The sequence below is a fragment of the Capricornis sumatraensis genome, chromosome 20 (assembly GCF_032405125.1).
Source record: "Capricornis sumatraensis isolate serow.1 chromosome 20, serow.2, whole genome shotgun sequence".
Taxonomy (NCBI): Eukaryota; Metazoa; Chordata; class Mammalia; order Artiodactyla; family Bovidae; genus Capricornis; species Capricornis sumatraensis.
This window is the reverse complement of record NC_091088.1, coordinates 53,926,011-53,946,597: the sequence shown is the minus strand read 5'-3', so window position 1 is coordinate 53,946,597 and position 20,587 is coordinate 53,926,011. Positions and strand designations below refer to the sequence as shown.

General features: G+C 51.0%; 1 protein-coding gene across 3 annotated transcripts; it reads left to right on the top strand.

The window, feature by feature from the left end:
• The first annotated feature begins 5,511 nt into the window (after window positions 1-5,511).
• On the top strand, window positions 5,512-19,793 carry HNRNPL (heterogeneous nuclear ribonucleoprotein L). 3 transcript variants are annotated; one of them, XM_068991794.1, is made up of 13 exons: window positions 5,512-5,542; window positions 10,040-10,158; window positions 10,563-10,800; window positions 10,933-11,018; window positions 12,043-12,139; window positions 12,226-12,298; window positions 15,626-15,697; window positions 15,809-16,089; window positions 17,311-17,432; window positions 17,704-17,905; window positions 18,610-18,667; window positions 18,769-18,864; window positions 19,437-19,793. In XM_068991794.1, exons 3-13 carry the CDS (start codon window positions 10,576-10,578, stop codon window positions 19,493-19,495), a joined length of 1,371 nt encoding a protein of 456 aa, XP_068847895.1. In that variant the 5' UTR covers window positions 5,512-5,542; window positions 10,040-10,158; window positions 10,563-10,575; the 3' UTR covers window positions 19,496-19,793. The 3 variants fall into 3 exon arrangements, with proteins under 3 accessions (XP_068847895.1, XP_068847894.1, XP_068847893.1); XM_068991793.1 differs by lacking the exon at window positions 5,512-5,542 and adding an exon at window positions 7,834-8,097; XM_068991792.1 differs by lacking the exon at window positions 5,512-5,542 and adding an exon at window positions 7,834-8,097 and having other exon boundaries at window positions 15,626-16,089.
• The last annotated feature ends 794 nt before the right edge of the window (window positions 19,794-20,587 follow it).

The window sequence follows — 20,587 nt, the reverse complement described above, 5'->3', positions numbered from 1 at the left end:
GATGGATATGTTCATTGCTTTTGCGTCATTATCTTTTTTTTTTTTTGATGTTCTTCAGAACACACATTTAACTTATTTATTTATTTTCAATTTTTGTTGTTTTTATGGTTAAGCCATCGCTGCTGCTGCTGCTTCTTTTTTTGTTGTTATTTATTTGGCTGCACTGGGTCTTAGTTGTGGCACATGGGAACTTCCATCCTCTTTGTAGCATGTGGGAATCTTTTAGTTGTGGCATGGGGGATTCAGCTCCCTGATCGGGGATCAAAACCAGGCCCCTGCATTGGGAGCATAGAGTCTTAGCTACTGGCCCACCAGAGAAGTCAGCTTTTTTTTTTTTAATTGAAGGATAGTTGATTTACAATATTGTGTTAGCGTCAGGTATAGAGCACAGTGTTTCAGTTATACGCGTATATATTCTTTTGCAGACTCCCTTTTTAATTTTTTAAATTAATTTATTTTTTATTGAAGTATAGTTGATTTACAACGTCAATGTGTTAGCTTCCAGTGTACAGCTAAGTGATTCATATATTATATATATACATATATATGCATGTGTGCAGGCTAAATTGCTCCAGTCATGTCTGACTCTTTGCAACAATATGGATTGTAACAAGGCTCCTTTGTCCATGGGATTCTCCTCGCAAAAATACTGGACTGGGTTGCCATTCCCTTCTCCAGGGGATCTTCCTGACCCAGGGATTGAACTCCTGCATTGGCAGGTGGGTTCTTTACTGCTAGCGTCACCTGGGAAGTCTGTGTGTATGTATGTGTGTGTGTGTGTATACATATATATATACTCTCTTTTTCAGATTCTTTTCCCGTATGGGCTATCATGAAATATTGAGTATAGTTCCCTGTGCTGTACAATAGTAGGTCTTTTGTTTCTTTGGGTCATTATCTGGACTGTGGTGGTATTTTCACAGGTTTATATGTAAGTCAAAACTCATCAACTGTATACTTTATAGTTTTAATTTTATTTTTTTAAATTACTTTTGTCTGCACTGTGTGGCATGTGGGATCCTAATTCCTTGACCAGGTATCGAACTTGCACCCCCTGCACTGGACGTTAGGAGTCTCAGCTACTGGACTGCCAGGGAAGTCCCCATCAACTGTATACTTTGAATATGTATGGTTTCTTGAAAGTCAGGCATATCTTAGTAAAGCTTGAGGAAAATTAAGTCACAACTCTGTAATGCAACTGAGAATTTTTCCCCTACCAGGCCAGCTTTACCCATTAACCCCTAAAGGCATCTGAGTTTTCAATTTGAGGCCCAACAGACCATGAAGCTATTTCCGTTCAAAGCCCTGAAGAGGCTTTAAAAAAAGAAACCTGACCTATTCCTGCTTTGGGGCTTCTCACATTTCTCTCCTGAGACCCTGAGCCCACAGGAGACCAATTTCTTGAATAGGTGAAGAAAAAAAATTAGATTATGCATAGGGGGAAAAAAAAAGAAGCTCAGCAGATGGGAACATGGCTAGTTACCCCACTTAAAAGTGGGGAGGTGGAGTGGGCGGTGAAGATGCAGGAGAGGGGATGTGGGGGGAGGGTGGCTGTGGTTCTCTCAGGAAGCAAGAAGAAAGGCACTGTTGAGCAGAATATGCTGTTAGAAGGTTTGCTTATTTTATTTTATTTATTTGGCTGTTCTGGGCGTTAGTTGCAGCACATGGGATCTTCAGTCTTTGTTTTGGCATGTGGTATCTAGTTCCTGATCAGGATGGAACCCGGGCCCTGTGCATTGGGAGCATGGCGTCTTAGCCACCGGACAACCAGGGAAGACTCGCTGGTAGAGATTTGAGAAGATCTGACATATTCTCTGGGAGAGTCAGGGGATGTGTGTATGTGTGCGTGTGTGCGTCTATGTGCACGCGCATGCACGCTTCGTTGCTCAGTCATGTCCGACTCTTTGCCACCCCATGGACTGTAGCCCGCCAGGCACCTCTGTCCAGGGGGATTCTCTAGGCAAGAATACTGGAGTGGGTTGCCGTGCCCTCCTCCAGGGGATCTTCTCAACCCAGGAATTGAACCCAGGTCTCCTGCATGGCAGGCGAATTCTTTACCATTTGAGGCACGAGGGAAGCCCAAGAGACCGGGGACACAGGAAAATTTATTACACACCATTGTGCATCCATTCCAAGTCTATGGGAATGAATTTAAGGTGAGACCGGTTAACATGATTGTATATTTTTCTCCACCCACATTCACCTGCACAGATGCAGGCATGTGATAGATGGAACCTTAGATTTAATAAGGATTGTGGTTTTGCAAGATGAGTAGGGTGGAGTGTATAGAGAATGGGCATAAGCTTGGGTGCAGTGATTACAGTGGTTGGTCAAGGAATTTAATCTGTGGGAAGGTACGAGGGAGCTGAGCGACCATGGAAACATGGTAGGGCTAATGAATTATTGGAGTTGAGCTTCTGAAAGGAATGAAATAGATGGGCAATAGGTACAGAGTAACACACATGAAATTGAGCTTCTAAAGAGGCCATGGTTAGTGAGACAAGGTCTAAGTATGGCCATGGGAGGGACACACAATATCATAAATCCACTATACTTCAATTTTAAAAATTATTGGGACTTCCCTGGTTGGTGGTCCAGTGGTTAAGAATCGGTGAATCTACTACACGGGACATGGGCTTGATCCCTGGTCCAGGAACTTAGATCCCACAAGTCATGCAGCGGTCAAAAAGTAAATACATAAATAAAATTTTAAAATTAAAAAAAAATTGTGTGTGTTTTTAAGGCTACAAGCCAGCGGCACCCCCACCTCCCTCTGGACTGGGTTTTGCTTTAAGTGTTCTAGAGTGGTTATGCACACCCCCAACACTGACATGGACACACTCCCAGGAGAGCTGGTCCTGGGAGGCCATGGAACAGGTCTTTGTCAAATGGAGAGGGAGAAGAGAGTCTCCTTAAAAATGCAGCATCTCTTAGTGGATAGAGGACCAAAAATAGCTGGGGATGTTGGCCACCGCTATGAGCCCTGCAGGCATTATTTGTGCCTCAGTGGTAGAGAATCAACTTGCAATGCCGGAGATGCAGGTTTGATCCCTGGGTCAGGAAGATCCCCTGGAGAAGGAAATGGCAACGCACTCGAGAATGTTTGCCTGGAAAATCCCATGGACAGAGGAGCCTGGCCGGGTACAGTTTAGGGGGTTGCAAGGGTTGGACATGATTGAGTGACTAAACCGCCATGAGCCCCGCAGTGGGGGTAGTTTTGAATCATGAGGAATTTTGACCCCTCAGACCATCCTGTGAGCTCAAAGTTCAAAACACATCCATAACCTGCTCACTTCAATCCCTCCACGCCTCCCATCCTGATCTCTTCCACCTTCTCCAGCCTTTCCCTTGACTCAGCCTCCTCACTGTCTTCCTGCTCCCATCTCACCTCCCAGTCAGTTTGCCGCACCCACAGCCCACAGCCGCAGGGCTCCCATGAACACCTGATCCCGACCAGGGCCCTCCCCTGCTCATGACCATCCTGAGACCTCATCTCAAAATCCTCCCCTCCCTGTGGCCCAGGAATACACTCACAAACTGCCCTCTCCCTGTTCCCTGATGTCATCACTTAGCATTTACCCCTTCCTCCCTTTACTCCTGCCACAAAGTGTCAGTCGCTCAGCAGTGTCTGATTCTTTGTGACCCCATGGACTGTAGCCTGGAGACTTCTCTGTCCAGGGGATTCTCCAGGTAAGAATATTGTAGAATACTGGTAGCCATTCTCTTCTCCAGGGGATCTTTCTGACCCAGGGATCAAATCCCGATCTCCTGCATGGTGGACAGATTCTTTACTACCTGAGCCAACAGGGAAGCCCCAATTCCTGGAACACATCAGGTTCACAGTCACCTCAGGGCCTTTGCACTGGATGTTCCCTTGGAATGCTCGTCCCCCAGCATCCACATGACCTCCTCTCTCTCCACTTCAGGGCTTTGCTAAAGTGTCATCTTGTAAATAATAATAATAATAAAATAGAGACTTCCCTGGTGTCCAGTGGTTAAGGCTTTGTGCTTCCAAAGCAGGGGGCTCAGGTTCAATCCCTGGTTGGGGAACTAAGTGTGGCATAGCCAAAAGATTTTTTAATTTTTTTAAATACAATAATAAAATAAATATCATCTTCTCAGTGAGGCTTCCCCTGAACACCCTTCTGAGCCAACTGCCCTCATGCACGTCTCATCCTCCTTCTCTATTTTACTGTCTTCATAGCAGTTATCATCATCTGATACACGTTTTACTTGAAGATTGTGCATCTTTTACACTAGATTGTAAACTCCAGGAAGAAGGGAGTTTTTCCCTATCTTGTTCATCATTTTATCCCAGATGCCCCAATTAGTGTGAGCTCAATAAACATCTGTTATATGAATGGTCCTTGGAGGAATTAAAACATACCTACTTCTGGCTCCCAAAGAGCCCAGATGCCAGTAAGGTGACAAAAATTAAATAATTAGATATTTTCACGTCAATAAGAGCAAAGATGGGAAATCATGATTATGTATAGGGGCTAACTAGGCAGGGTGCTCAGCAAGTGACATTTGAGCCAAGGCCTGTCAAATGAGGAGCAAAGATTTGGGAGAAAAGTGTTCTCTAGACAGACTAGTAGCCAGTGCAGCGTCACGAATGAGCTTTGGGTATTTGATGAACAGAAGGAAAACCAGTGTTAATGCCATGTGGAGGACAAGGGGAAAGGGTTAGGCGTGGATTTAGATGGGCCCACAAAAGGTTAGATTATGCCCTGGAGGTGCTAAGGAGGGGAGGATTTGTTTTTTCAGAGGCTAGTTAATCTTCAGCTGGTCTTTCCCTTCTCCCGGCCTCAGTCTCTGAACTGGAGGTAGATCTGAGGTCCCGTTTGGACATTCTCAGCACCTCTCAAGACCAGCCAACGATGCAGGTTGAGTGCACCTGCACCCAAACTCAACAGAGGCCCCAGAATGCGAAATCACTTTTCCAACGCCACAGAGCTAGTAGGTTCACCGCCCACATCTGAAAGCTGACAGTCTGACCCCGGGACCCACGCTCTTAATCTCCAGGGTATACTGCAGCCCCACCCCACCCCCACTCCATAACCATAACAGGCACTGCAGTGGTTATGCGTCTTTGCGGCAAATTCTTCTGTATCTGCCACTTACAAGCGGTGGGATCCTGGGTTAGTTGCTAGCGTCCCCTGAGCTCATTTCCCCGTCTGTATAATGAGCACCCCAACATTCACCTCAACCAACACAACACTTGGCTGACCAGGAGCAAAGAGGCATTGATTCCCAAACAACTGTGCTACTTTCTGTGAGGGATGTGGGGCGGGTGTTGAGAGGTTGGGGTTGTTTGGGGAAAAGGGACGCGGAGTCTTCCCATCCTCTCTTTGCGTTGTTTCCTCCATTCAGTTGCAGGGCAACTCTCGGTCTCCCCCCGCAACAACCCCCCCACGTTTTTTTTCCCCCCGCTGGAAAAAGGTCGTGGTCCCTTTAAGGCCCGCCCCTCCCTCCCCCAAAACTTCCCAGTGTCTGCTCTCTTTTCGATCTCGGACGGCCGGCCAGGCTCGCCGCCGAACTGGTAGGGGATGGGGGCGAGGGGTCAGGGAGGGGTGCGGGGGCATCCCACGGAGGCGCCGCCTCGGGCCCGCGGCCGCGGTCGGCGTGCAACGGGTGGGGGAGGGGCGGAGGTTGGGAGCTCGGGGGTGCAGATAACGCGGCCGTTCGGTCGCCCGCCGTGGACGCGCTCGAGGGGGCGAGCGGCCTGGAACGTGTTGCGAGGGGGACGGTTCCGCCGCATCCCGTCGGCGCGCGCCGGCGCGAGGGGCGTCCGGGCCAGGCGCGGGGGCGGGGAGGGGAGGGGCCCCTTCTCTTCCCCTCCCCCCACCGCATTCCTCTGACGTCGGGACCTCGGCGACCCCGCCCTTCAGTCCGACCCGCCCCGCCTTAATTCCGTCGCTCGGATCACGTGTTGGAGGCGCTGCGCCGTCCCCCGTCTCCTTTTGGCCGGCCCGTTCGGATCTTTCCGGAGTGACTGAGAGCTGATTTAGATCCAGATCAGCCTACCCCAACTTTCATCTCCCCAAACTCACAGAGCTACCAAGCCGATCTCACTCTCTTAGTGCCACTGACCCCATTTCAAACTTAGTTTCCAAGAGGACACCCTATTTCAGGAAGCCCCTTTCGCCCGAGTGGAAAGGTTCCGTAGCATCTTTAGCCTCTTCCATTCTCCTTCCCTTCCCCCCACCCCGGCTCCACCCCCGGACCCCTCACCCCCGCCCCCGCCCCCCCCCGCCGCCAGCAGACAGCCCCGTAAATTTATAGAGTTCTTTGGGCCGGATCCTAGGGTCAACCCCGGACCCCGCCACCCCCGCTCCAGGCGTTGGCCGTCGTTGGACCCTAGAGACTGGGTGGGTGTTCTCTGCGTGGGTAGCCCTACCCGTCCCAGAGGAAATGAGGCCCGTCGAACACTTAGAACACCATAACTGCTCGCCTTTGCCGAGTAGCTAGCTAGCACTGTGCAGGGTGCTGTGCCTGGCGCTTGGTGGCGGGCGGGGTCGGGGGCAGCTTCTCTAAGACCAACACACAGATCACACAAGCACTTTCATGCTACGAAAAAGGGCATTCACCAAACTGACAACCCAGAATAGTAAGGACTGTTGAGTGAAAACCGTTGGCCTGAGCGATCAGGGGTTATCATGAGGGAAACCGAGGGTCTGGGATGGTAGGGCCAAGAATGCTTTTCAGAGTGAACAGAGCACGAACAAGAGAAATTTTAGAATTTTAATCCCTAATTCTGGCCGGAGGGATAGTGGATGAAAGTGTTCTAGTTCGAAGAGCCTGCTCGGGCATAGATCGAGAGGTGCGAGAAAGATTCTTCCCTTTCTGCAAACTAAAAGGAGTTATTTGTGGTTGAATTTAGACGTGAAGTGGTGAAAGGACGCGGGCGAATTGGACAGGGTCATAAGATAGACAGCAGCAGCAAATGGTTTAATAGTGAGGAAAAGGGTCAAATTGAGTTCAAAAATGTTTTTCCCTCTAAAATTGTGAAGGTTAGCAATGGAGAGGAATAGGAGATAGGGATCGGTACAGAGCTGCACTGGCAATTGCCCTTCTAAGAGTCTACCCTGCCGATGCTGCTCACAGGAGTCAACACACACTCTTGGTGCTCCAGGCCTTCCCTCCTCTGGAGGGTCGCCCCGCCTCTGGAGGTGACCGAACGTGATTCGCGCATGCGTCCTCGGCCCCGATCCTTTCGTAGACTGCGCCAAAGTGGATTCCCCTTTTTCACCCAATCAGGGGTCACCAGTGGGCCTAACATCTAGTAAGAGGACTCTTTCCACTCTCAATTGACTAATCGGGCGTCTAGCTGGAGATCGGCGTCTGTAGTAGCCATTGGAGAGAGGCAAAGGGAGGGGCCGTCTTGTCTCCTTGTGGAGAGGCACGGGGAGGTAGTAACCGTGACTGAAAGTCTAAGGGGGCTTTTGGCTAGATGGATTACCGAGAAAAACCAATGAAAGTGGGAAGGAGGCGGGGCTTTTGACAGTGAGGGTGTGCTGCTCCTATCAGGTACTCCTAAGGAAGCCATGCCGTGCCAGAAATCCAACCAATCAAGTTAGAGTTTATTTTAAGGCGGCGGGGCCAGAGAAATGACTGGCAGAGAGCTCTCGCCTATAAGGAGTGTCTCAGACAAACGAGGGCGGGCACTCCTGCAGAAGGGCGTGCGCTTTACCCAGTAGGCGCGCAAGGCGTATGGAGGCTTCCCCTCCCCCCGCGGCGGGACCAGTGGCTCCCCCTATCGGGTGGGGGCGGCGGGTGACGGGCGTGTCCCTCCCCCAATGAGAGGCGGGGGGAGGCGGGTTCTGCGCCGCCATGTCGCGGAGGCTGCTGCCCCGGGCGGAGAAGCGGCGTCGGCGGCTGGAGCAGAGGCAGCAGCCGGACGAGCAGCGGAGGCGGTCCGGAGCGATGGTGAAGATGGCGGCGGCGGGCGGCGGAGGCGGCGGTGGCCGTTACTACGGCGGCGGCAGTGAGGGCGGCCGGGCCCCCAAACGGCTCAAGACTGACAACGCCGGCGACCAGCATGGAGGCGGCGGCGGCGGCGGCGGAGGAGCCGGGGCGGCGGGCGGTGGCGGCGGGGTGAGGCCAGGGTCCTGGACGCCGGAGATCGCCGGGCAGGGAGGGAAATTTTCTCACTTTGAGGGCATTTATTTGTTGGGGGGCTGTGCGCACGCGCCCAGGCTCTCGCCCTGTAGAAGGGGTGGGGGAGGGGCGGGCGTTGGGCAAACGGCGGGGTTTGCGCGAGGACAAGCGCTTGCGCGTGCGCGCTCTACAGAGCGGGGTGTAGGGGGGCGGAGGAAGCTGCTCGCGCTGCAGGTGGTGCAGTGCGCAGGCGTCGCGGGCTGGCATGTGGAGGCCGGGCACGCGGCCGGGCCGTTTTTTTTTTCTTTATCATTCTCTTCTCTTGCCCTATGCGCAGGCGCACTTCTCCTGTCCGGGCCTCGTGGGCGGTTGTGCGGGGGATGGGGGGGTGGGGGGGGGACTGCTTGAGCGGGAACTAGTGGGTGGTGGCCTTTTCCGCGCCTGAGTTGGGTATTATGCCTGAACGCTGTTTAGTTTTTGTAGCGTCATGTTTTGTCTCAATACAGAAATTTATTTACTTGAGGGTATTTACCCAGATCAAAGTATGCCTCGTTTTGTCGACATTGAAAACCGGAAGAAAAAAGTTGTGAAAGGTCTTTTTAGATATTTGGAAGTTGAACCATGCTTTGGAGTCATCACAAGTTTGCTTACAGTTTCTGGGGTTAAATGGGTGCGGTAGGTTTGGTGAACGAAAATGTTCCCTGAGGGGTGGGCGCTTTGGAAGGGATTCAGCCTCTTCAGTGTCCTACGTCGAAAAGACAACCAATTGTTACTTCTGGCTTGGAGCCCATTTTTTCTTCCCTGGAAGTTCATGAAATCCTGTCCGGTTCAGCCATTTGCAGGGTTTTCCAGGGTTTAGTGGCGCCCTGTAGCTGTGATTTACAGGCATTTAAACCGTGCGAGAAGCTTCATTGCATGCATAATAAAGGTATTTTAATACTTAACACTCTTCTGTGAGATAAAGAATGTTATTAACTATTACACATTTGATCTTGTAGCTAAACTAGGGAGCAGCTGGGGTTAGAACTGAAGAGGGCTGTGGAACTCCAAATCGCTGAGCTGGTAACCTCAGGCGGGTGTGGTGCCTGTGGTTTGTGTGGTTCATTCCTGAAATAGAATCCAATTCTGCCCCTGTTACATGGGCTTCTGCCTAGTGGTTCTCAGACGGGAGGCTGGGCCCAGAGCCCAGGAGAGGTGGAGAAGCTTAACTTTCCTCTTGATTCTCAGAGACATTTGTCTGTGGGTGGAGAAATACTTCCCCTGGGAAGGGAAGTGTCCTGGTTTTTAGTGATAGGTGGTTTTGGTTTTTTTTTTAAGACTTTCTTCACCCTCTTTTTCCTTAGTTTGGTCTAGGTAGTATTTTTCAATACAGATTTTGGTGGGAGAGTAAAGACTAGAGGCAGTCAGGACTGGCCAGGATGCCACAGCATCTGAGGCACCTGCTGGACCTGGGGATGAGTGGTGGGGAACAGCAGTGTTAGGCTGTGTGGTGATGGCATGTTCCTCCAATAGAGGATGGGCAAAGAAGCTCGGGTGAATGGAAAGGGAATGTCCTGGTTCAGGCTGCAGCAGAAAATTGAGTCCCCTTTCCAAGCCACTCTTCCCACATTTCTTTGGTCAGTTGGAAGAGATTGGTTCTGGGAAGAATGAATTAGTAAGATGGGGCTTGAGATTTCCTTCGTCTCCCATTTTGTTTTCTTCAGAAGTTAACAGTAAGAGCCATTAGTCAAGTGACCATCCACTTAGGCCTTCTGCTCTGCTGACCCAGAATCCTTTTGGGATGATTGGTTGAATTGCTGTTCCTTATTGTCTGCCATGTATGTTCTTCCTGGGTGACACGCAAATGTCTTATCCATCTGAGTCCCCAACAGTGCAGAAGCCAGTAGGCCACCATCTTGTACAGCAGAAAGTAAAGTCTTGGTTTTGCTTCCTTTCTCAGGAGAACTACGATGACCCGCATAAAACCCCTGCCTCCCCAGTTGTTCACATCAGGGGCCTGATTGACGGTGTGGTGGAAGCTGACCTTGTGGAGGCCTTGCAGGAGTTTGGACCCATCAGGTACTCAGTCAGAGGCCAGGGGTTGGGCTTGGGTATTCAAATGAGTTAACTCCTTGGTGTCCTATGTGTCACCGGGTTTCTGGTTGCAAGTAACCTATTTCAATTTCAGTCCAGATTCCTTTAGCTAGGTTCTGAGGCTTCACTACTCTTGGGGTTAGCCGTTGTACTTTGGATAAGTTACAGCAAGTTCTGTGCCAAAGACTGTAATGCCAAAGCTGCAGACACCTTTTGCTTGTCATGCCATTTCCGGCAAGGGGTGTAAGGTACAGGTCAGGATGCCATGACAGGGTGCAGAGCACTCGAGAGGCCAGGGGGCAATCAGCTCACAGAAGGTTGAGGCTGTCCTCTGACTCTCATCGTCTCCATCCCCCTATGATGATTGCAACCTGTGTTCTCTCTGCCAGCTATGTGGTGGTGATGCCTAAAAAGAGACAGGCATTGGTGGAGTTTGAAGATGTGTTGGGGGCTTGCAACGCCGTGAACTACGCAGCCGACAACCAGATCTACATTGCGGGCCACCCAGCTTTTGTCAATTACTCTACCAGCCAGAAAATCTCCCGTCCCGGGGACTCGGATGACTCCCGGAGCGTCAACAGTGTGCTTCTCTTTACCATCCTAAACCCCATCTATTCCATTACCACGGTGCGTGCCAGTGGGTATTTGGTGATCATCTTCTGTAGAGTCTCTCTCCCGCCATTTCTCCCTGTTCCCTCTCCCCTGAGTCAGACCAATTGGCTGGTGCCTTTTCATCTTGCCCGTCTTTGCTTTTTACAGGATGTTCTTTATACTATCTGTAATCCTTGTGGTCCTGTCCAGAGAATTGTGATTTTCCGGAAGAATGGCGTCCAGGCCATGGTGGAATATCCTTTGCTGGGAAATGGGTGTTCCTTGAGATGGGAGCTCACAGGAGTCCGTATTTTCAAGCAGCGTGTGTCTCCTGAAAACCTGCCTTGTGCCAGATGCCTCCATAGAGCCCATGGTCTCCTGGAAGGGTTAGTTAATAAACAATCACGTGTAAACAGATGACCCTTGAACAGCACAGGCTTGAACTCTGGATCCTCTTAAGGTGCATTTCACTTACTAAGTGCATACTTCAGTAGGAGGTTATCTGTAGTTGGTTAAATATGTTGGTTTTCAACTGCACAGAGATCGGTATCTGTAAAACACACCCATGTTTAAGGGTTAATTGTGTAGTGTGAAAGTGCAGTGCAGAGTTTAAAGCGTGAAGGGAAGGAAGAGCATGCTATGAGCTATAAGGGGAAGGAATTTACAGAGGTTCTGGGAAGGTCTCTGAGGAAGTGACCTCCTGTTTTCATGTGGAGGTGGGAACTGATAGATGCGCCACTGAGGACACCAGCTCTGCAGAGGTCTGCAAGTGGGCAGGCGCTTAGTGTTGGAGAAAGCAAACAACCTGACAACTGAGGAGTAGCCAACAGCGGGTTCCCTAAGACATCGGAAGAAGTTAGGGTGGCCCAGGCAGTGGGGTGAAGCTTGGATCAGGGTGCACAGGGAGCTCACTGATGGGTTTTTCAGGACAGGAACATAATCTTGTTGACATTTCAGATGTTCAGGCTTAGTCAAGACATGTAGCATGAGGGGAGGATTGGGCTGAAGAAGGTGGTTTGACCTTTGATGGTGACAGAGAAGGCTGATGCTAATATCTGGGTTGCGGGGGGAGTACAAGTCATAGAACTCTAGCTAGTGTCTCTGCTTCAGCGCAGCACTCTACCATAGTCTCCATAGGAGTGGCTATGGGCAGTGAGCTCACCCCAGAGCCCAGTTGGAGCTGTCTTTGGGTGCTGCCTTGCCCTCATTCTTCTTTGGCCCAACTTGAGCTCTTTATGAAAAGCTCTTGGGATGGGACTTTGCCTTAACTTGATTCACGTTTGACTCTGTACAGAGTGCCCAGCGAGCTAAGGCCTCACTCAACGGGGCTGACATCTACTCAGGCTGTTGCACTCTGAAGATAGAATATGCCAAGGTAGGTCTGGGAAATGGCTGCTCCTTTTCCACTTCTCAGGTGAGCCTAGGGCCTGGCTGATCTCAAGCTTTGTTTTGTCCCTGCAGCCTACACGCTTAAACGTGTTCAAGAATGATCAGGATACTTGGGACTACACAAACCCCAATCTCAGTGGACAAGGTAATCCTGATGGCCGCTTTATTCTAAACACACCCGCCTTGCCTTCACTTGACTAGCTCACTTCATAGACCTGGGCTCAGGGTTATGTAATGCCATTGGGCTCCCTGTGGACATGGGAGGGCCTTAAGGATCAGCTCTTGGAGAATGCACTCCTGTGGAAGAGGGTAAATAAGGGGCCTCTAGGTCCTAGCTGCTGCTTGCGGCCCTTTGACGCAGCTGAGGATGCAGGGTCAAGGCAGAGGCCTGGGTGGGGTGGGGAACAGTAGAGGCCCTGGCAATGGCCTGCAAACCAGTGGCGGCTCCCAGGCAGGTTCCACTGCTCACCTTCTCGGAGCCTGCTTAGGGTCACTGACTCCATTCTCACTGGGCTAGGAGTGGCCCTCTTGCTCTCCACCATTGACAGGGTCTGCTTGTGGGGAGCGAGACGGGGGAGGGTGATGAGGGCTCCCAGGCCTTTGCAGCAGAGCCTTTGAGCAAATTGACCTTGTGGAGTTCAGACGCCCCGGATTGGAGTGGGGCAGACACGCCTTGCCTCACTTGTAAGGGGACGCAACGTCTCTGCAGGGGCCCCAAATGGACAACCCTCTTCCTAGAATCTCTCAAGAATGGTTTGCCTTGGATAGGAGAGAGAGGTGGAGCATTGCCTTTGAAAAACAGCAGCACCCCCTCAGCCAAACCACCCGTCTGTTTCTGTTTTGGTCTGATTGTTTGGACTAGGCCATGGGCTGAGGGAGGTGGCTGGTCGCTGACATCTCACTGGCCCTGGGAAGCCAGAGGCGCCTGTTCTTAGGCAGGCCTGTCCTGCTTGCCCTTGCTGCTGGGAAGCCGTGGGCCGGGTGGGCTAGACTCTTCCCCAGGACCCTCACAATGGGCGCTGTGGGGCAGGCTGCCCCCTCCAGAGATCAGAGGCAAATTGGTGACCAAGTGAATGTACCAGAGCGGGCAATGGCATTACATGACTGCTAACAGAAACACGGCAACCAACCATTTCTTCTCCAAGGAACATAAGTAGAAGATGTGCAGACCGGCAGGGGCTAGTGGCAGGGGCTGGCTGTGCATTGGTTTTGATGCCTCTCAGCTTTGGCCGCCCCCAGGCCCGGGGTCAAAAAAAAAAACGAGAGCTGATGAGGTGACCTGGAGTGAGGGCGGTGCTTCGCCACCCCCTCGGGAACCAGACTTCAGCGGCTCTGCCTCTGCACATTGCTCACCAACACACAGGGTAGAAACCACTAGCTCTTCCTGGAGAGAACAGAACACGCAGCCTCCACCACGTCCCCAGAAACAGCCGCAGACTTGAGCTCACTACATCAAGAACACCACCACACCGCGCTCCAAGGAACAGCTACAAGCACAGAGACAGAGGCAGACAGAGACAAAGAAAGAGACGCAACATGGCAGCAGACACTGCTTTTTTACTAAACATTAAAAAAAAAGTCAAAATCCAAGCAAACTTGAACCCGAAAATGTACACAGAAGTAGGAAACACAGAGAACAGAGCTCTCCCAGCCAGCCAGCGGCGCTCTTTTCGGAGAACGATTCATAGACTGAAGTAGATTCCATGGGCCTCCAAGACAATAGGATCCTCTCCATTCCTCGCCATGTGGGTTTGTTTTTTTTTTGTTTGTTTTTTTAAGTCCTTTGGTTTGGGGAGGGCCTTCTTTTTTTTTCTTTTGTGTTTTGATATTTTTTTTTTCTGCAGTCATCGGCTGCCAACATAATCTGCACCAGCTGGAGATCAGAAACCAAAAAAAAAAAAAAACCACAACAACAGCAAAAAAAAAAATCAAAAAGTCAAAACAGACCTAAAACCAAACAGCTCAGAGGTACACAGTTACCTGCTGGCGGGTAACCAGGCGCGCTCCCAAGGCCAAAAGTGCGGGCGTAGTGGGGCCACTGGCACACCTTACAACCAGGAGACACGCACACGGAGCTACACAGCCAGCAGCACCGCACTGCAGCACACTGTGAGGAGTGACAACACGGAGGGACACTACCCACTGCATACACCTTTATTTTCCACTGTTCTGGTATCTTCTGAGGACAGAACATCTGTGAGCCATTTTTGACTTAAATCGAGACATTGACTTTTAAAACAATTCTTTAAAAAAAAAAAATTGTAGCGGATGTGTACCGTAACTTGTATTTATGACTGTAAAACCATGTGATGCAGGGTCGCAGTGTATGTTTGGTGGGACGCCATCTTTCAGAACTGTGCTAACTCACTGTTGAAGCGTCCAATGGTAAGAGAAAATACAGATTTGTTTTTTGTGACAAATGGATATTGTACTCTGTACTTCTGCTGTAAGTAGCCCTTTTCCATCTTTGTAATGACTGTTGGAAAACAAAACCCAGGCCGGGTGGCAGGAAAGGGCAGTGGCCCCAAGCCCTGGGTTTTTGGAGTCAGCCAGGCCTGGGTTCAAATCCCGGCTCAGTCACTAACTTGCTTTGTGACCTTGGGCCACAGTGTCTTAACTGCTCAGTTAAAAACTAAGTGCTCATTATCCTTATCTGTGAAATGGGACAAAAACATTAGTACCTACCTCATAGGGTTGTTGTGAGGAATTTAAGAAACGATGATGTCTGTCTGTAAAGTGCTTAGCACCGTGTCTGCCATTTGAAGTGCTAAGTTAAGGTAGCGATTATGAACTGTAGCTGGGGGTGGGGCAGGGTGGATCTGCGCCATTGTCTTGAGACTGTTGATGCCTGTACATGATGCTCATTTGAATTGGTTCTGATGATGCCCTGTTTTGTCCTTTCCTACAGTCCCTCTCCTTGGGGTGAACATGATGGGGGGGAGGGTGGCTGGGACCAGATTGGAGAAAATCATCTCTAGAGAGCGGCCCTAGCGCTTGTAGAACCTTGGGGCTTCAAGGGCCTGATTTTACCTTTCTGCTCCTCCCTGAATTACTTTATGGCTCTTAACTTCTTTGCCGTTTCGGGGAGTTACTTTAGAAAGCTGTTCCTGGCCCCCAGTCAACTTCCATAGTGGCTGCAAGTTCCCCAGAGCGCCCAAGAGCTGACCTCCTGTCAGAGCTCTGGGAAGTGAGAAGTCCAGAATCTGGCTTCATCCTTCACTGAGAAAGGAAAGCAACCTGCTTGCAGTGGGCAGGGGTGGGGGAGGGACGGTGGGCTCCTGCCTTGAGACCTGGGCTTCATGCCCACCCTGGATCTGGACCTGGGAAGGACGTCCCAGTAACCCTTTTGAGGAAGGGAAGGCTGGTGCCCAGGGCCTCAGGAGCCAAGGGACACTGAGACTATGCCCTTCAGTCAGGAGGGAGGGAGATGCCCATTTCCGAGTCAGCCTCTGACTGTTCTCTCTGTCTACAGGTGACCCTGGCAGCAACCCTAACAAACGCCAGAGGCAGCCCCCTCTACTGGGAGATCACCCCGCAGAATATGGTGAGGGCAGGGGGTTCCCCTCCGTGGACTCCCGTGGCTCATGTGCCCCTGCCCGCCGCCCGACACGCAAATTCTCACCCGTCCTCCCTCTCTTTCCTTCCCACCCCCCAGGAGGGCCCCACGGTGGGTACCACAGCCATTACCATGATGAGGGCTACGGGCCCCCCCCACCTCACTACGAAGGGAGAAGGATGGGCCCACCAGTGGGGGGTCACCGCCGGGGCCCAAGTCGCTACGGCCCCCAGTATGGGCACCCCCCACCCCCTCCCCCACCACCCGAGTATGGCCCCCACGCCGACAGCCCTGTGCTCATGGTCTATGGCTTGGATCAATCTAAGATGAACTGTGACCGGGTCTTCAATGTCTTCTGCTTGTATGGCAATGTGGAGAAGGTGAGCTTCTGCTAGGACCGCTGCTTTCCTAATAGACCTGACAGGCCCAAGGGAGGCTCTGATCCTCTGACCCCTCAGTGAGCAAAGAGTGGGCAGGAGCCTCTTTAGAAGCAAGCAGGTCCAGGGAGGGTAATAGGATTTTCTCTGGAACGCTTCAGGTGATAACAGCAACACTGAGCCCTCTGCCTTAACCAGGGGTAACAGGTGACTGGGGCTGCCTGGTGACTGCCGACCTCAGACTAGGTGGTTTCTGCTGTCAAACCCATCTGGGTCCTGAAAGCCTTTTGCTTTGCAGCCCCTGACCTAGCCTGTTGTTAATATCAGCAGCTGTTGCTGCTGCTACTGCTGCCAAGTTGCTTCAGTCGTGTCTGACTCTGTGCGACCCTATAGACGGCAGCCCATCAGGCTCCACTGTCCCTGGGATTCTCCAGGCAAGAACACTGGAGTGGGTTGCCATTTCCTTCTCCAATGCTAGCACATGTCAAATATTCTTGCTGTATCAGGACGCTGTTAAAGGTGCTGTGAGTTGCTTAAATTCATTATAAGAATCCTTAATGAGACAAGCAGGGGAATTGAAAGCATCGGGGGCAGCAGATAAACTTGTCCAGGTTCACATGCCTTTATGTGGAAGCAGGACTTCTAGCTGGTACTACTGTTTTCAGTGTTTGTATAACAACCACAACTCAGTATTTATACATATTCTGTGTTGATGGGAGTAGGTACTTTTTACCCCCTGTGGCCGCTTTTCTGTTGTGCTTCATTAAATGACCCATTCATGGGTTGGGTCCTGCCATCAGGGAAATAGTGCCGAGTGAGTCTCTGCTGCCCAACTTGCGCTCAGCACTTGCTTCCCTGGTGGCTCAGAGGTTAAAGCGTCTGCCTCCAATGTGGGAGACCCGGGTTCGATCCCTGGGTCGGGAAGATCCCCTGGAGAAGGAAATGGCAACCCACTCCAGTATTCTTGCCTGGAGAATCCCATGGACTGAGGAGCCTGGTGGGCTGCAGTCCACGGGGTCACAAAGAGTCGGACACGACTGAGTGACTTGACTTGACTTGACTTGCTGTGGATCAGGCCAGTGTCTCTGTCCACCTGTCTCAACAAGTGAGGCAGAAGCCTAGATCCAGAGCAGGAGTTGACTTGCTTTTAACTAACTAGGAAGGGTCTGGAGAGGGGTCTCTGGTACCTGGCCAGTAGTGCTGACTGTGACTGCTCTTCTCAAGGTGAAATTCATGAAAAGCAAGCCGGGGGCTGCCATGGTGGAGATGGCGGATGGCTATGCTGTGGACCGGGCCATCACTCACCTCAACAACAACTTCATGTTTGGGCAGAAGCTGAATGTCTGGTAGATACCCAGTCTCTGTGGGCTTGGGAGGTGTGGAGAGGGACTGAGGAGAGGGGAAGGGCAGTGGAGCCCACTCTGGACAGGGGTCAGAGGCGCACAGAGCAGCCAGGTGCTTAGCCAGGCTGGCATTGGGTGTGATGGAAGTGTCTGTTAGCCTCTCTTCGCTGTGGAGCAGGGCCCTGCGAGGCACACAGTGCTGTCAGATGGGAAAGCCACAGTAGCAGGTGGGGGACAGCTTGAGGTCTGACGGGGCTCCGCTTCTGTCTGTCAGTGTCTCCAAGCAACCAGCCATCATGCCCGGTCAGTCATACGGGCTAGAAGACGGGTCCTGCAGTTACAAAGACTTCAGTGAATCAAGGAACAACCGGTTCTCCACTCCAGAGCAGGCAGCCAAGAACCGCATCCAGCACCCTAGCAACGTGCTGCACTTCTTCAATGCCCCTCTGGAGGTGACTGAAGAGAACTTCTTTGAGGTGGGTGCTGCAGAGTTGATCCCTCAGCACAGCCATCTGAGGAGGCCATCCGTTTTCTTTTTTTATTTTTTAACAAATCTCTATTGAGCTCGCACTCTTTTGGGCTCTGGGTAGAGTGCTGGGCACATGTCAGGGACCAAGAAAGGCTCAGAACGGCACCTAGCAGCAGTGGAGTCTGCTGTGCTCTCTGCATCTTCGGCAAGGTAGAGGGGCTACTCATCTGCTTCGCGGGATTCTTCCTTGTCTAGATGGTAGGTTGGTGATTGGAGCCCAGTCTTGAAACATCCTCGCTGTCAGGCCCTCTGGGGTCTAGATGAGATGAGAAGGGAGGGTCCCATTACAGTGCCCTCGGGAACCAGGCAGCTTCAGGGAAGGGTGGGAGTCTGACTGCTGATTTGGACTTTGGGCCTTACTCTGGCCTGAGGTGTTGCTATTCAGTTCAGCAAACATTTACTTAGTACCTGCAACACACCCAAATTACGGCTGAAGATGGGAAATTTAAAAAGCAGTTTTCCAGTGTTTGACAACATAATAGAGTGTTATACTTCAGTCTTTGGGGAGGGGGATCATAGGGATACCTTAGAGTGTGTGAGAAAAGCTTAGCAACTCCTTGTCCAGAAAAATGCAGATATTTGGTTGTGGGCTTGCATTCCACCGTGTGGCACTTCTTGTGTTCCTGAGTCTGTTTTCTCTCTCTCTTGCAGATCTGCGATGAGTTGGGAGTGAAGCGGCCATCTTCTGTGAAAGTATTCTCAGGCAAAAGTGAGTGAAATGCCCCGCCTACCTCCACTGTTCTCTGGTTGTACACAGGCAGCTCCCTGGCTCCTGCTCAGATCAGCCTAAAACCTTCATTTTCCCGTCAGGTGAACGCAGCTCCTCTGGACTGCTGGAGTGGGAATCCAAGAGTGATGCCCTGGAGACTCTGGGCTTCCTGAACCATTACCAGATGAAAAACCCAAGTGAGTATCTGTGTGTCCTGCAGTCATCCCCCTTGTGGCCTAGTGGGTTGGCTGGCTTCCGGCCAGAGCTGTCCTTCCTACCGTCAAGACAGGGCCCCAGAGAATTCCTTCTTGTCGCTGACACAGGCAGGTGGGACCTGGTCGCCAGGAGAGCAGCCTGCTGTTCCACATGGGAGGACCAGCCTAGCCGCTTGCAGCCACCCACTCTGCCAGCTTGGGAGTTGCTTAGGCTTGTTCTCCAGGGAGCTGGCATTCTGTGTGCGTCAGAGGCTGGCTCACATAATACCCAGGAAAAGGGGGGGTGTACTAGCCAGCAAGTAAAATTCACCTACCCAGTTCCTGGGCAGGCCTATCCTCATGCACCAGCTAAAGAGCTGGGAATGGGATCCTCCTTGCAGTTAAGGAACAGAAGGAGGAATGCCTTGTGGATTTGGCTTGTTTTTGAATCTCAAAACTGGCAAGGATGAGTTAGACCCCCGGATTGCAGAAAAAGATGTGTGCAAAACCAGGGAAACGGGGGGAGTGGGGAGGCTCCAGAAAGGGGCCCAGTCATGTGGCTCTCTCTCTTACAGATGGGCCATACCCGTACACTCTGAAGTTGTGTTTCTCCACCGCTCAGCACGCCTCCTAATTAGGTGCCTAAGAAGAGTCCCATCTGAGCAGGAAAACATTTCTTTCTTTTCTGCTGTTTCGTTTCTTTTTTCTTTTCTGCAAATGTTCCTGTATTCCTTTTTTTAAATGCTAGTTTAGTAGAGGCTTTAACCATAATGGACTGGCTGGAAGTCTGAAGGGGGAGGGGAGGGGGAACTGATATCTCCCAAGATTAACCTTCACTTTTTAAAAATTATTGTACATGTGATTTTTTTTTTTTTTCCTGTTCATACATTTGTGCTGCCCATGTACTCTTGGCACATTTCAATAAAATTGTTTGGAAAATAAAGGTCACTTTCTGGGATTCTGGGGTGTGTCTGCTTCCCTCCCACTCAGTCTTCTGAAGGCGGGCAGGATGGCTAGGAACAGCTGCAGCCTCCAGAGGGACGGACCCAGCTCCGAGGAGCAGTGTGGGCCAGAGCTGTGGCTTGGGGATGATGCTGGGAATTCTGAGTCTTTTTTTTTTGTCTACAAGGGAAGTTTTCCAATTTGTGTGTCTTTTAACAAAATGCATTGTACTGTACAGTGATCTCCTATCACATGCGGGGCAACCTTCTTATCTTTACTCCTAATGTGTGGATGTGTCATAGTTCACTTGGTCCTGAAGGTAATTTCCGATTGTTTGGTTTTGCAAACAGTACTGTGATGTATATCTTTACACAAACTTCTTAAGCAACTTCTCTGATACTGATCTAGGAGTAAATTCCTAGCAGTGGAATTGTTGGATTAAAGGGTATGTTCAATTACTGTTGATACTCCCTGATAGCAGTGAGTGGGAACAAAGTCCAGTGCCTCGTGTATGTGTATCCCCCACTTGGATGTGTATCACCACCTTGGGGATTTCCTGTAGAGTTTTTAAACAGTATCTACTGAAGTCAAGTGACATCAGATAAACTGCTTCATCAGGGTTGAAACTTAAGAGAACCTCTAAACAAAGAAACTACAGTCACTTGGCAGCCATAACTTACAAAATCTACTAGGTTTTAAGCTACTTGGGTAAAAAGTAAATTTACCTACTCTGACTCCCAGGGGCACTCGGCTTTCATCCCCACGTTATATTTCCTAGGTAGCC

What these genes read in the sequence shown, in the direction of transcription:
- HNRNPL (XM_068991792.1), top strand. Translation starts at nt 7,834, where the DNA reads ATGTCGCGGAGGCTGCTGCCCCGGGCGGAGAAGCGGCGTCGGCGGCTG. An exon ending in CCATCTATTCCATTACCACG is followed by an intron (nt 10,801 to 10,932) that starts GTGCGTGCCAGT and finishes TGCTTTTTACAG; the next exon opens with GATGTTCTTTATACTATCTG. An exon ending in GGGCAGAAGCTGAATGTCTG is followed by an intron (nt 17,433 to 17,703) that starts GTAGATACCCAG and finishes TCTGTCTGTCAG; the next exon opens with TGTCTCCAAGCAACCAGCCA.